The sequence below is a fragment of the Suncus etruscus genome, chromosome 17 (assembly GCF_024139225.1).
Source record: "Suncus etruscus isolate mSunEtr1 chromosome 17, mSunEtr1.pri.cur, whole genome shotgun sequence".
NCBI lineage: Eukaryota > Metazoa > Chordata > Mammalia > Eulipotyphla > Soricidae > Suncus > Suncus etruscus.
The window spans coordinates 38,909,581-38,921,678 of NC_064864.1; the positions used below are offsets into that span (position 1 = coordinate 38,909,581).

General features: G+C 40.6%; 1 protein-coding gene across 1 annotated transcript in view; it reads left to right on the plus strand.

Annotated features, from left to right (window-relative positions):
- Window positions 1-9,815: 9,815 nt before the first annotated feature.
- The window catches only part of LOC125994862 (cytochrome P450 2C19-like), a 28,986-nt gene continuing 26,703 nt past the window's right edge, over window positions 9,816-12,098 (plus strand). The window contains exons 1-3 of the mRNA XM_049764389.1: window positions 9,816-10,097; window positions 10,459-10,621; window positions 10,802-10,954. Coding sequence (XP_049620346.1) covers window positions 9,930-10,097; window positions 10,459-10,621; window positions 10,802-10,954 — 484 coding nt within the window. The 5' untranslated portion in view covers window positions 9,816-9,929. The remainder of the gene's footprint in view (window positions 10,098-10,458; window positions 10,622-10,801; window positions 10,955-12,098) is intronic.

Below are 12,098 nucleotides of genomic sequence, written 5' to 3' on the forward strand. Positions count from 1 at the left end.
AACCGTGGAAGATTATAAGAGTTCAAGAATTTATCCATTTCTTCCAGGTTCTCATTTTTAGTGGCGTAGAGTTTCTCAAAGTAGTTTCTGATTACCCTTTGAATCTCTGTCATATCAGTAGTGATCTCTCCTTTTTCATTCCTGATACGAGTTATCAAGTTTCTCTCTCTCTCTTTCTTTGTTAGGTTTGCCAGTGGTCTATCAATCTTGTTTATTTTTTCAAAGAACCAACTTCTGCTTTCGTTGATCTTTCGGATTGTTTTTTGGGTTTCCACTTCGTTGATTTCTGCTCTCAGCTTTGTTATTTCCTTCTGTCTTCCTATTCTTGGGTCCTTTTGTTGAGCATTTTCTAGTTCTATTAGCTGTGTCATTAAGCTACTCAGGTAAGCTCCTTCTTCCTTCCTGATGTGTGCTTGCAAAGCTATAAATTTTTCTCTCAGTACTGCTTTTGCTGTGTCCCATAAGTTCTGATAGTTTGTGTCTTTATTGTCATTTGTTTCCAGGAGCCTTTTTATTTCCTCCTTGATTTCATCTCGGACCCACTGGTTATTGAGCATGAGGCTGTTTAACTTCCAGGTGTTAAAGTGTTTCTTCTGAGTCCCTTTGGAGTTCACAAATAATTTCAGAGCCTTGTGGTCAGCGAAGGTAGTCTGCAAAATTTCTATCCTCTTGATCTTATGGAGGTATGTTTTATGTGCCAGCATGTAGTCTATCCTGGAGAATGTCCCATGTACATTGGAGAAGAATGTGTATCCAGGTTTCTGGGGATGGAGTGTCCTATATATATCCACTAGGCCTCTTTCTTCAATTTCTCTCCTCAGGTCTAGTATATTCTTGTTGGGTTTCAGTCTGGTTGACCTATCCAGTGTTGACAAAGCCGTGTTAAGGTCCCCCACAATTATTGTGTTGTTGTTGATATTATTTTTCAGATTTGTCAACAGTTGTATTAAATATTTTGCTGGCCCCTCATTCGGTGCATATATGTTTAGGAGAGTGAATTCTTCCTGCTCTACGTACCCCTTGATTAATATAAAATGTCCGTCTTTGTCCCTTACAACCTTCCTGAGTATAAAGTTTGCATTATCTGATATTAGTATGGCCACTCCAGCTTTTTTATGGGTATTGTTTGCTTGGATAATTTTTCTCCAGCTTTTTATTTTGAGTCTATGTTTGTTCTGACTATTCAGGTGCATTTCATGTAGGCAGCAGAAGGTTGGATTGGGTTTTTTGATCCATTTAGCCACTTTGTGTCTCTTTTTTTCTTTTTTCTTTATCTTTATTTAAACACCGTGATTACAAACATGATTATAGTTGTATGATTACAGTCATGTAAAGAGCACCCCCCTTCACCGGTGGAACATTCCCACCGCCAATTTCCCAGATCTCCCTCCTCCCCACCCCCCTACACCTGTACTCGAGACAGGCTTTCTACTTCCCTCATTCATTCACATTGTTATGATAGTTTTCAGTGTAGTCATCTCTGCAACTACACTCATCACTCTATGTGATGAGCTTCATGTCCTGAGCTGCACCTACCAGCCCTCATCTCTCTTGTCTCTGAGATACTGTTAAAAATGTCCTTCATTTTTCTTAAAGCCCATAGATGAGTGAAACCATTCTGCGTCTTTCTCTCTCCCTCTGACTTACTTCACTCAGCATAATAGATTCCATGTACATCCATGTATAGGAAAATTTCATGACTTCATCTCTCCTGATGGCTGCATAGTATTCCATTGTGTATATGTACCACAGTTTCTTCAGCCACTCATCTGTTGAAGGGCATCTTGGTTGTTTCCAGAGTCTGGCTATTGTAAATAGCGCTGCAATGAATATAGGAGTAAGGAAGGGATTTTTGTATTGTATTTTTGTGTTCCTTGGGTATATTCCTAGGAGTGGTATAGCTGGATCGTATGTAAGCTCAATTTCCAGTTTGTGAAGGAATCTCCAAATTGCTTTCCATAAAGGTTGTACTAGACGGCATTACCACCAGCAGTGAAAAAGAGTTCCTTTCTCTCCACATCCCCGCCAGCACTGCTTGTTTTCCTTGTTTGTGATGTGCGATTCCTCTGAAGATAACCATGACATTCTTCAAAGAAGTGGATCAAATACTTCTGAAATTCATCTGGAACAACAAACAACCTCGAATATCTAAAGCACTTCTTGGGAAAAGGAATATGGGAGGCATTACTTTCCCCAATTTTAAGTTGTATTACAAAGCAACAGTTATCAAAACAGCATGGTATTGGAATAAAGACAGACCCTCAGATCAGTGGAATAGGCTTGAGTACTCAGAGAAGGTTCCTCAGACATATAACCACCTTGTTTTTGATAAAGGAGCAAGAAATCCTAAATGGAGCAGGGAAAGCCTATTCAACAAGTGGTGTTGGCACAACTGGTTAGCCACTTGCAAAAAAGCGAACTCAGACCCACAGCTAACACAATGTACAAAGGTAAAATCCAAATGGATTAAAGACCTTGATATCAGAACTGAAACTATAAGGTATATAGAACAACATGTAGGTGAAACACTCCAGGACATTGAGACTAAAGGCATCTTTAAGGAGGAGACAGCACTTTCCAAGCAAGTGGAAGCAGAGATAAACAGATGGGACTATATTAAGCTGAGAAGCTTCTGCATCTCAAAGGAAATAGTGCCCAGAATACAAAGGCCACCCACTAAGTGGGAGAAATTATTCACCCAATACTCATCAGATAAAGGGCTAATATCCAAAATTTACAAGGTACTGACAGAACTATATAAGAAAAAAACAACTAACCCCATCAAAAAATGGGGAGAAGAAATGAACAGACACTTTGAAAAAGAAGAAAGGCAAATGGCCAAAAGGCACTCTGTGTCTCTTAACTGGTGCATTTAGTCCAGTGACGTTGAGAGAAAGAATTGTCCTGGGATTTAACGCCATCTTTATTTCAAAATTTGGTGTGTCTTTTGGGTAGTCTTGTCTTAGATTAGGTCTTTCAGTTTTTCTCTTAAGACTGGTTTTGTGTCTGTGAAGTTTCTGAGCTGTTTTTTGTCTGTGAAACCATGTATTCTTCCGTCAAACTGGAAAGTGAGTTTTTCTGGGTATAGTATTCTGGGTGAAGCATTCATTTCATTCAGTCTTGTCACTATATCCCACCACTGCTTTCTGGCATTGAGTGTTTCTGGTGACAGGTCTGTTGTAAATCTCAGGGAAGCTTGCTTGAACGTGATTTCCCCTTTTGATCTTGCTGTTTTCAGAATTCTGTCTCTATCTGTGGGATTTGTCATTGTGACTAGGATGTGTCTTGGGGTGGTTTTTCTGGGGTCTCTTTTGGTTGGTACTCTTCGGGCATGCAGGATTTGATCACATATATTCTTTAGCTCTGGAAGTTTCTCTTTAATGATGTTCTTGACCATTGATTCTTCCTGGAAATTTTCTTCCTGGGTCTCTGGGACTCCAATGATTCTTAAGTTGTTTCTGTTGATCTAATCATAGACTTCTATTTTCATCTGTTCCCATTCTTTGACTAATTTTTCCATTGTCTGCTCATTTGCTTTAAGTTTTTTGTCCAATCTCTCCTGCTGTATGGAATTGTTATGTATCTCATCTTCCACAGCACCAAGTCTATTCTCAGCTTCTGATACCCTGTCCCAGAGCTTATCCATTTTGTCATTCACTTCATTTACTGACTTTTTCAGTCCTGTGAGTTGACATGTTATTTCAGTTTGGAGTTTTGTGATTTCTGTCTTCATATTTTCTTGGTTCTTATTAGTGTTCTGTTCAACTCGATCCATGGTTTCTTGGAGTTCTTTGAGCATCTTCCATATTGCTAGTCTAAAGTCCTTATCTGAGAGGTTGATTAGTTGGTTGGTCATTATCTGGTCATCAGAATTGTCATCTTCATTCTCTATGTCTGATGCTGACCTGCATTGTTTCCCCATTGTCACACTTGTATTGTGGGTTTTTCTACGTGTTGTGGTGGTATTCATTGTCTATATGATGCAGGCAGCACACTCCTCTGGCTCCTTTCTTTCTGGATGGGCTGAATTGCCTCTAAGGAAGGGGAGTCCTCCGTGGATGAAGCCTCACACTGGGTCAAATCTTAGGCCCGAATATGCAACAGAGAAGACAGTCTGGAGAGAAATGTTTGCTTCTGTGATATAGCGCCGTTCTTAGTGTGATTTTTCCTTCTTGTTGCAATGGTGTTCTTTCCTTAGAAAGAGTGCACGGCCACGTATCGAAGTGGAGCGGCCGTGCTCCGCTGGAGCCTCTTTTTGACCCACTCGCAAGAGTTTCACACAAGAGGACAGTAGACAGACATATACAGGTCACACTCACAGTTTTTCACAGTTGGGCCCCACTGGGCCGGTGTACTTTCGTGGATTTTCCCCACCTGGTGTCACACACAGGGAGCCAGCTTTTGCAAAGGCTTGCCGGTTTTCATGCTCTGTAGTTCCTCCCTGAAAATGGCCTCTGGGCGAGCGAGTTTTCTGGAGCCTCTTTTTGCCCCACTCGCAAGAGTTTCACACAAGAGGACAGTAGACAGACATATACAGGTCACACTCACAGTTTTTCACAGTTGGGCCCCACTGGGCCGGTGTACTTTCATGGATTTTCTCCGCCTGGTGTCACACACAGGGAGCCGGCTTTTGCAAAGACTTGACGGTTTTCATGCTCTGGAGTCCCTCCCTGAAAATGGCCTCTGGGCGAGCGAGTTTTCTGGAGCCTCTTTTTGCCCCACTTGCAAGACAGTAGACAGACATATACAGGTCACACTCACAGTTTTTCACAGTTGGGCCCCACTGAGCCGGTGTACTTTCGTGGATTTTCTTCGCCTGGTGTCACACACAGGGAGCTGGCTTTTGCAAAGACTTGACGGTTTTCATGCTCTGGAGTCCCTCCCTGAAAATGGCCTCTGGGCGAGCGAGTTTTCTGGAGCCTCTTTTTGCCCCACTTGCAAGAGTTTCACGCAAGAGGACAGTAGACAGACATATACAGGTCACACTCACAGTTTTTCACAGTTGGGCCCCACTGGGCTGGTGTACTTTCGTGGATTTTCCCCGCCTGGTGTCACACACAGGGAGCCGGCTTTTGCAAAGGCTTGTCGGTTTTCATGCTCTGTAGTCCCTCCCTGAAAATGGCCTCTGGGCGAGCAAGTTTTCTGGAGCCTCTTTTTGCCCCACTCACAAGAGTTTCACGCAAGAGGACAGTAGACAGACATATACAGGTCACACTCACAGTTTTTCACAGTTGGGCCCCACTGGGCCGGTGTACTTTCGTGGATTTTCCCCACCTGGTGTCACACACAGGGAGCTGGCTTTTGCAAAGGCTTGCCGGTTTTCATGCTCTGGAGTCCCTCCCTTAAAATGGCCTCTGAGAGAGAGAGTTTTCTGGAGCCTCTTTTTTCCCCACTCGCAAGAGTTTCACGCAAGAGGACAGTAGACAGACATATACAGATCACACGCACAGTTTTTCACAGTTGGGCCCCACTGGGTCGGTGTACTTTCATGGATTTTCCCCGCCTGGTGTCACACACAGGGAGCTGGCTTTTGCAAAGGCTTGCCGGTTTTCATGCTCTGTAGTTCCTCCCTGAAAATGGCCTCTGGGCGAGCGAGTTTTCTGGAGCCTCTTTTTGCCCCACTCGCAAGAGTTTCATGCAAGAGGACAGTAGACAGACATATACAGGTCACACTCACAGTTTTTCACAGTTGGGCCCCACAGGGCCGGTGTACTTTTGTGGATTTTCCCCACCTGGTGTCACACACAGGGAGCCGTCAATTATTTCTTAATGCTCAGACCCAACTTATGAGGTTCAGGCCTCCAACAACAACTTATGAATAGGTCTCTAATGTCTGTCTATAAGTGGGTGTGAGTTTGTGTACAGTGGACTCCTTTATGTCTGCCCAATTTATATTGTAAATAATCCATGCCTATATTGTATATAGCCCCTCATATATTATCCCTTCTCCTCCTTAAGAATTTCTTCTATCCTCTTGTCCCCCAATCTTGATCCATTATCCCTCCCTATTTAACTCTCTTTACCCTTAATTCTTAACTCATTAGGTTCCAAGACTGACCTCCTTTTCCAATAATCCACCACTCAGCTCCCAAAGCAGAAAGACACCCCCTCAGTCCCACAGTTTATATCCCAGCTAGAATCTGAAACCACCACTTTGGTGACTTATTCTAAGTGACCTTTCTTCTCACACACCCTCTAAATGTGGAGTATTGCATGCTACTGGGTTCAGCTACAGAAAGACCCCCAGCTCAAGTACACTAGCTGATCTCTTAATGCTGCAAACCATTTCTCAGACTCAATAAGACCACAGTGTAAGATTAAAATGTGCCCTGGGGACTGGAGTGGTGGCGCTAGAGGTAAGGCATCTGCCTTGTAAGCACTAGCCTAGAATGGACCACAGTTTGGTTCCCCTGGTGTCCCATATGGTCCCCGCAATCCAAGAGCGATTTCTGAGTGCATAGCCAGGAATAACCCCTGAGCATCACATGGGTGTGGCCCCCAAAAACAAAAACAAAAACAAAAACAAAAAAATGTACCCTGGATCTCACCCCAACCCAAGAATATCTCAAAAGACTCAATGGGGATATATATTTTTCTTTGTATGTTTAATACCTCAATAGTTATACCTCTTATTGTGTTTATTTCCAAATGTAAAGGTAGCCTCCTCCATCCCTTTTTATTATTATATTTTTATCTTACTTACTTACATACATTTTTTAGTTCACTTGCTTTAGTTCTATTTGGTATGAAATTCTAGAAGAAAAAGTCTTGCTTGGGACAAAAGCTTAGGTCAAAACTATGGTATAGAGATTGTATAGCTGTCATTCTTACACCCAAATGCACAAGCAATATAATATGGTACTGTTCCCTTTTGCATAAACATACTAAAAAAGGGGGAAATTTTATGTATAGAAAAAGTTCATCTACTAGGGATAAGAATCCATAAATTTTATAATACAGGGTACCTCCTACCCTGAACATTTATTATGGGGACTTGATTTAGAATCCATGTGATTGGACAACAACTGCCCCATCCCAAACCCCAGACCCCAACTGTAGAACTGACACAGTTCCCTGCAACAGCACCAGGAATCAAACTCCCCCCGGTAGTTTCTAATACTGTTCCGTCACCAACTTGTGCCATGTTGATATAACATTCTAACGATGAAGAAAAATCAACAACTTGATCTAAGAGCAGATTGCCCTACCTCACCACCCAACCATAAGATGAAATCAGAAGACACTTCCTGATCTTTAATCCATTTTGAGTTGACTTTTCTGTACAATGTGAGGTATGAATCAGTCTTTAATTTCTTACACATGGTTATCTAATTGTCCCAACACTATTTGCTGAAAAGACTGTCTTTGTTCCATTTCAAGTTCTTGGTTCTTTTGTCAAATATTAGTTGATAATATATTTGAGGTATGTCCCTGGATATTTTATTTTGACCCATTGGTCTGAGACTCTGTCTTTGTTACAGTACCATGCTACTTTGATCACTCTGAATTTGTAGTAAAGCTTCAGGTTAGGTAAAAAGATGCCACCCAGCTTTTTGTTTTTAATATGGATTTGGCTAACCTAGGTCTTTTGGTTCTACATGAACTTTATACTTGATTTTTCTAAGTCATTAAAAATAATGTAGGGGCCGGGCGGTGGCGCTAGAGGTAAGGTGCCTGCCTTGCCTGCGCTAGCCTAGGACGGACCGCGGTTCAATCCCCCGGTGTCCCATATGGTCCCCCAAGCCAGGAGCGACTTCTGAGCGCATAGCCAGGAGAAACCCCTGAGCGTCACCGGGTGTGGCCCCCCCATAAAAAAACAAAAAAAATAATGTATTGGGCCAGAACAGTGGTGCAAGTGGTAGGGAATCTGCCTTGCACGTACTATCCTAGGATGAACAGCTGTTCAATACCCCGACATCCCCTATGGTTTCCCAAGCCAGGAGTGATTTCTGAATGCATAACTAGGAGTAACACCTGAACGTCACCGGGTGTGCCCCCTCAAAAAATAAACAAACAAACAAAAAGATACTTTTTTTTTTGGTTTTGGGCCACAATGAAAATTCCCTAGTGTACAGTCAATTAATTTTTGACAAAGGAGCCAAAAAATGAAATAAAATGAAGACAGTCTCTTCAATAAATAGTGCTGCAATAATTGGAATACCATAGGTAGAGATTAAAGCTGGATACATGTTTCATACTGTACACAAAAGTTAAAATGGGTAATGACCTTGAGATCACACCTGAATCTACCCAGCAATTTTTACTTTTAGTATCTATCCCCAGGACAGAAAATCATTCATTCCTTAGGACAATTGCATATTAGTATTCATCAAAGCACCTAGTACAATTGTTACTAGTTTGTATCAGCCTAGATGCCCCTAAGCAGACGAATGAATTATGAAGATGTTGTATATATGTATATCAGCATTAAGGAATGATAAAAAAAATCATTTCTGTAACTGCAATTGGATGTAACTGGATAATATGTTAAATGATGTAAGCCAGAAGAAGGCTAAATACAAGTTTATATCATTTATTTGTGGTATTTAAAATAACTGCCCGAGGGAATTCAATGGTTTAAAGGGAGGTTGCCTAGACCACTCTTGGCTCCGTTGTATAGAGAAGAAAAAGAAAGAAATGAAGTAGAGGTGGAGAAAGACAGATGTGAAATAATGAGGGACTGGATTCAAGGTATTCAGTATATTCAGTACAAGGAAGAACTAAATATCCAAATGATGAAGTCAACAATACTGAAAGCATGAGACCCAAATTTTAACAACCAAACTTAGAAAGAACCCGTTAAGATAGAAGTCTGGTGGTGGTGGGAGGTATGTGATGCACTCCGGGAACATTCATGGAGGAAGGTTGATTTTTCTGGTAGGATTGGTGCAGAAACATTGTTTAAAATTCAACTATGAATAATTTTGTAAGTAGCTATGGATTAATTAAAATGCTTTATTTTTTTCAGGTCACACATAGTGATGCTCAGGGGTTACTCCTGGCTATGCGCTCTGAAATAGCTCTTGACTTGGGGGACATATGGAATGCCAAGGATTGAACCTGGCCAGGTCAGTCCTGAGTTAGCCGCATGCAAGGCGAACGCCCTACCGCTATGCTTTTGCTCCAGCCCCAACTTTAAAAAAAAAAAAATTTCAGGTTGTGTCCTTGTGAGGAATACATTGACAGATGACCTGAAGTATATAAGAAGAACGCAAAACTACACAAGAAAGCTTTGAAACAAACAAACAAACAAAAAAAAAGAATTCTAGGGGGATTGGATTTATAATACGATGGGTTCGGCATTCACCTTGCATGTAGTCGACCTGGAATCAATCCCTGACCTGTCAGGAGTAGTTTCTGGGTGCAGAGCCTGAAGTAACCCCTGAGTGCCACTGAGAATGGCCATAAAAGAGCAACAACAATAAGAAAGTGTTCTAAGGGCTGGAGAAGTGACAAAAGCGGTAGGGCATTTGCCTTGCATGTGCTAACCTAGGACGCACCGCAGTTTGATCCCCTGGCATCCCATATGGTCCCCCAAGCCAGGAGTAATTTCTGAGCACATAGCCAGGAGTAACGCCTGAGTGTCAAAGGTGTGGCCCAAAAAAGCAAAAAAAAAATGTTATAGGCTTTAAAATTATTTTAAAAAAGATCTTAAAACTATATCAAATTAAATCAGAATTTTGATAGTTATTAAATTAAAGGAAGTTAAATTAAGTAAAAGAATAGTTATTGGACTAAAGGAAAAATGAACTTTAGCTAAAGGCTAAAGTTTTATTTTTACTTTTATCTTTATCAGACTATCAAAGTCCACTCAAAAAATTTAACAGACTGCCTACTCAGAAAGGCACAAATTGAATTAGGAGAAATCTTTATTTAAAAACCTTTAGATTTTAAGTTCACAGTTCTTCGAGTAAGTAGAGAAAGCCTCAATGGATCCAGTTCTGTTGCTGGTGTTCTGTCTCTCCTGCTGCCTTCTCCTTTTTCTCTGGAAACAGAATACCAGGAAAGGAAAGCTTCCCCCTGGCCCTACTCCTCTCCCAATTATTGGAAATATCTTACAGATAGATGTCAAGGATATTTGCAAATCCCTGAGCAATGTAAGTATGTTTTACACTCCTCCATTGACTAGAAATGTAACTTAATTAGACAAAATTTGAAAGGTAAAATATACTTCTTGTGGTACACACTGAAAGTATACTCACTATATAGTTATTTTAACTATTTTCTGTTATTTTAAAACTTTATATTCTATTTAATTGTCTTTATAATATTAGTGAAATAAAACAAACTGTGTAGAGAATCAATTAGGCTTATACAGTATTCTAAAATTTTAGTTTTATTTTAGACCGCAATAGATTAAAATTCTATAAATAACATAATAAAATAACATAATAATATCATTTAGAAAAAGCACAATGAATGATCTCATATTGACTTACCTTTTGCTTTCTTTCCCAGCTCTCAAAAGCCTATGGCCCTGTGTTTACTGTGTATTTTGGCATGAAGCCTGTTGTGGTCTTGTATGGATATGAAGCAGTGAAGGAAGCAGTGGTAGACCTGGGAGAAGAGTTTGCTGGAAGAGGCGATACCCCAATATTTGAAAAACTTAATGAAGGAAATGGTAGGGGTGTGTGTGTGTGTGTGTGTGTGTGTGTGTGTGTGTGTGTGCTTGCGTGCACATGAGTAGTCCTATTCATGGGAGGTGAGAAAAGATAAAAGACAGAAATTTGTGTTCTGCAAAATTAGGACCATTCGCCCATTTCCTTTTCAGCTACATTTCTGTTTTTCTTTCCTCTCATAGTTGGAATAGTGCTTAGCGCTGGAAAAAAATGGAAGGAACTCAGACGCTTCTCTCTCATGGCCCTACGCGATTTGGGGATGGGGAAGAAGAGCATTGAGGACAGAGTCCAAGAGGAAGCCCACTGCCTTGTGGAGGAGTTGAGAAAAACCAATGGTAGGTTGATTCAGAGTGCTGTAACCTTGACTTTAAGGGTGTTATCTATGTTTCATCTGCCTTGGAAACTTTTCAGGCACAGCTAAATGCTTTTTTAAAAGGTAATAGCTGTTCTCCTGTAGCATGTGGGAAATCTGTTTGCTTGTGGGCCTCGCCTGGAAGTGCTGAGGGCTTCCTCTGGAAACTGTTGACAGGGATCACTCCTGGTGTGTCTCCAGTCTACTGCTTGAAAGGCAAGCACATTCTCTGCTATATTACTTTGGCCTTAAGAGGGAGAATCTGAAGCAGATTCAATGGAGACTTGTGCTGGTTCACCTATGTTTTACTGTATATAGACCATTGTTCTGCATACAGAAATGCTATTCATACAATTCTTTACTGAACTAATTGTAGACCATAAACCACATAGAAAACTTTCGAGTTATTTAACAAAAGAATATAAGTAATAAATTTACTCCTATTTTAAAACATTTACTAGGAATACTTTGTCAAGTACACAAGTAGAACTGATCCAAAGATATTATTAAAAAATAAAAAAACAATTCCATTCAAAAAACAGATACGAGACAAATGTATTCCTCATTGGACTATATTTATATGGTCAATCTCACAGACATGCCTGAGAGTTAATTCAGAACCCAAGCATACAATTCAGGCCAATAACAATGCCATCTTTGGTTTCAATCAATAGAAAATGATGGTATAATTCTCATATCTAGTGGTTTCATTGCAAAGACAGCACTACTTAAAATACCAGCATTAATATTATTTATTATTAATGTGTTTTCTGATGAAATGTGTTGGAAATATAAACAGTGCTTTATATATATATACACACACAAAGTTAAAAAATGTTTTATTGAACTGTTTTTTGTATCATTATCAGTAACTGCTTACCTGACTTGTTTAAGTGGACTTTGTCTTTGTTTTCAGTTTACTAAACTTTGCTCTACCTTTTTTTTTTGGGGGGGGGGGGCGGCACTCAGCAGCGCTCAGGAGTTACTCCTGGCTCTACACTCAGAAATAGCTCCTGGCAAGCTTTGGGGACCATATGGGATGCCGGCATTCGAACCACAGTCCTTCATGCATGCAAGGCAAACACATTACCTCCGTGCTATCTCTTCGGCCCCCAAACTTTGCTCTA